At 47.7% G+C, this 3054-nt stretch overlaps 2 protein-coding genes across 2 annotated transcripts; one reads left to right on the forward strand and one right to left on the reverse strand.

Annotated features, from left to right (window-relative positions):
• Positions 1 to 19: 19 nt before the first annotated feature.
• On the forward strand, positions 20 to 1157 carry FOXG_22769 (uncharacterized protein; the record flags this gene model as incomplete). The annotated part of the gene is made up of 3 exons (XM_018403182.1): positions 20 to 39; positions 182 to 587; positions 755 to 1157. 3 exons carry the CDS (start codon positions 20 to 22, stop codon positions 935 to 937), a joined length of 609 nt encoding a protein of 202 aa, XP_018258234.1. The 3' UTR covers positions 938 to 1157.
• Positions 1158 to 1757: 600 nt separating this feature from the next.
• FOXG_22770 (uncharacterized protein) lies at positions 1758 to 2677 on the reverse strand. Its single transcript, XM_018403183.1, has 2 exons — positions 2477 to 2677; positions 1758 to 2427 (listed from the first exon to the last, which is right to left on the reverse strand). The coding sequence occupies exon 2, from the start codon at positions 2404 to 2406 to the stop codon at positions 1828 to 1830; it is 579 nt and encodes a 192-aa protein (XP_018258235.1). The 5' UTR covers positions 2407 to 2427; positions 2477 to 2677; the 3' UTR covers positions 1758 to 1827.
• Positions 2678 to 3054: the final 377 nt, after the last annotated feature.

A 3054-nucleotide genomic window follows, 5' to 3' on the forward strand; every position in this document is an offset into this window, starting at 1 on the left:
CTCGTAGACTGATGATCATATGACCGACCTAGACGCCCTGTTTAATATTACTACATGAAGACATAAGACAGGCCGCGTGCATTATGCCACTCTAAAGCCGTCAGATCTCTTGTCCGTCATTTCAGTCACAAGTACCAACTAATCATGAAAATCCACATCTTTGCCGTTCATTTTCTTGCAGTCGCATCCAGCGCCGCCTTTCTCATCACAGCCTATCCCAATATGACGCATTGAAACAAGGATTAGCTTCCCGAGGCTTCAGCGTTGTGCAACCCGAGAGCGCCACAGCTGGCACTGTTATTTCAGAAGTTTGCGGAAAGACTTATCTAGATGATGTCACTGTGATCCGTGCGGCAGTGGAGCAGCCACTGGCCGCAGGGAAGGAGATTGTCCTTGTTTGCCATAGCTACGGTGGTATTCCGGGTTCTGCAGCTGCGGAGGGCTACCAGGTTCATGAGCGCCATGAGAAAGGCTTGCCTGGAGGAATTAAGCATATCGTCTACTTGGCAGCGTTCGCACTCCCCGAGAAACGGATGTCCCTGTTGTCAGCCATTGGCGGCACGTATGCGCCCTTTATGAACAACGAGGTATGTTGCTATTTTTTAAATGAGCATTATTCTATGAATGTCCAATGTACAAGAATTTATCTAGTGTTCTGGCACGATATTGGAGTCATTGTCTTCTTTACCTTTATGTAGCGGCTGAAGCCGTCTCAACATCATCACAGGAAACCGTTGACTAACAGGCAATATAGGGAGGTGTCATTTCTTTGGGCCAAGGTGCTCAAGATGCCCTTTTCAATGATTCTGACTCGGAAACCGCAAATCGTTTGCTCGCTGGCTGCGTTTACCAGAGCACTGCGAGCTTGGAGACACCGTCGATGTTCGCTGCGACAGACGTCTCGGTTCCCAAGACATACGACATACGTTGCATGTGAAAATGACCATGCACTTCCTTTTGATGCCCAAATTGCAATGAGTAATGCGCTGGGAAACTTTACAAATGTTATCAAGGTTCGGTCTGGGCATAGTGTGTACCAGAACATGGAGGTTCTGCCTGAGGTCCTTGCAGCTATTGAGACAGCAGCAGCTTCTTAATTCGGGCTTTGCTAAATAAAATTAATTAATTAGTAGGGTATTTGAGAAATTAAAAACAGTCGCCTTTTAATAAAGGTACTTAGAATTCTTTAAAGTCCTGTCTTACTCCTAACTTTACCAGATCCTACTGGTTTTGCCTTGATAAGTCTTACTATGCCTTCAGGATCTAAGCGAGAGTGTATGGTCAGGAATCACCGCGCCGCCACTGCGGCTTTATTAAAAACAAGTCCTGTATATTACCTGTTGGAAGCTTAAGGGCCATGAGAGAGTGATGGCAAATGTGTCAAGTGCTAGGAGCGCTGTCTGACCTAATTTGTACTGGCTGTATACCTATTCCTGAATAGATTCAAAAGGAACCTTTCATAAAAGTTCACAGTTGCCGAGCCGTTCCTCCCTCTGGCGCTGACCTGCAGCCTATGGCGTCCCTCGCGGGTCTCATGTGTGACGAGATTCGATCTGTTGCGGGTGAGAAATCAGCAGCTTCAGCAGCTGAGCTCTTTATGCCTTGAGCCCGGGGAGGGGCGGCCTTAAATTTGCCCGCAGCTCTATCTTCTCGTCTGTCGGGACTTGCAACGTCCGGGAGCGCCATCCTGATGACAAGAACGAATCTGCAATTTCGATCACAATTTGTGCCATTGCCCCAGTCTGAATGGAAGGGCTTGTTGACAAATTGAACATTGTAAGATGCATCACAATAGATACCTAGGCCATAACAGATAGTCTTGTAATCTCATGAAATTTCTCCAGAACTAAACTTTGAACAAGCATCATCCACCATCCCTTGCCCAATCGCAACCTGATAACTCTCCGACTTGGTAGCACACCACGGCATCAACATTCTATGAGCCTCAATCGTCACAATCCCATACAACTCCCAAGCCTCATCCCCAGGACTAGATGGCGTCGCCGTACTCGGCGTACTAACAGATTCCCCTGATGCTTCACTCGGCCTTGGCCTAACATACCACTGCGTCCAGCTAATTACCCCCGCAGGCGCATCAGCCCTCGATACAATTCCATTCGGCACTCTCTGGAAAATAATCGGCCATTTTAAATCTCTCTGAACTCCCGGTCCAAGTCTCATTACCTCATAAGCTTGGTAACAACATAGACTTTGTCCTGGATCTGATGAGTCGAAGAAGCGGTCATTGGCGACAATTTCATAATCTAGATTTGACTTTTCCCAAGATCTCATGCCAGGATTGTGGCGTAGGACAGGTTCGTATGTCTGTACGTAGTCGAGAACAGCTTGGTGAGGAATATGGCGGGGTATTGGGATGTTGACAAAGCAGTGGTGCTGCGAGCGCATGCTCCCTTATATCGCCGCGAGCTAGAAGCTGTCAGACATGGTGGCGAATCCACTGGTCCAGTAATCTTACGGCGAATGAGAGCCCTGGTTGTCCCTCGATTAAATGAGGCTCAAGTACGGGTGCGACGGATCCAGTGTCTGAGAGTAAAGTGGCGTGTCTAGTGCTGGAGATTCTGTCGTTTGGTTTGGCAATGGGAAGCATTGATGACTGTTCAGATTGATAACAGAAGAATGACGAAGTTATCGCCAAGATTCCAGTTTGGAGTCGGCCAAGGTCCTGAACACGAGCGGCACAACTCAAGCACGCTAGGTTTAGATTGACAGGTCTGTGGGGACGCTATGGAGATCTGGCCAATCACCTCGAGACCAAGCATGGGAAGTTCCGTTGAGTCTATTTATAGATGCCGAATTTTCCACCGCTAGATTGAGGGGGCTCATCCAATAATTGTGCTCTTATTGCGGCAGCATCTGACAGTTTGATAAGGTTGCTAGCATTAAGCTGTTTATATCTACATCGGAAAATATGGCTCGGCCAGTCCAAATCAATCGGACGGACTATGCCAAGCCCAACCGTTGATCATGCAAGCCAACGATGACACCGATACCCTATAGTCTAGCCAAGTCGATATCGGACGTAAAATTCATGAA

This window comes from Fusarium oxysporum, genomic scaffold (assembly GCF_000149955.1).
Source record: "Fusarium oxysporum f. sp. lycopersici 4287 supercont2.46 genomic scaffold, whole genome shotgun sequence".
Lineage (NCBI taxonomy): Eukaryota > Fungi > Ascomycota > Sordariomycetes > Hypocreales > Nectriaceae > Fusarium > Fusarium oxysporum.

What these genes read in the sequence shown, in the direction of transcription:
- FOXG_22770 (XM_018403183.1), bottom strand. Translation starts at nt 2,406, where the DNA reads ATGCGCTCGCAGCACCACTGCTTTGTCAACATCCCAATACCCCGCCAT.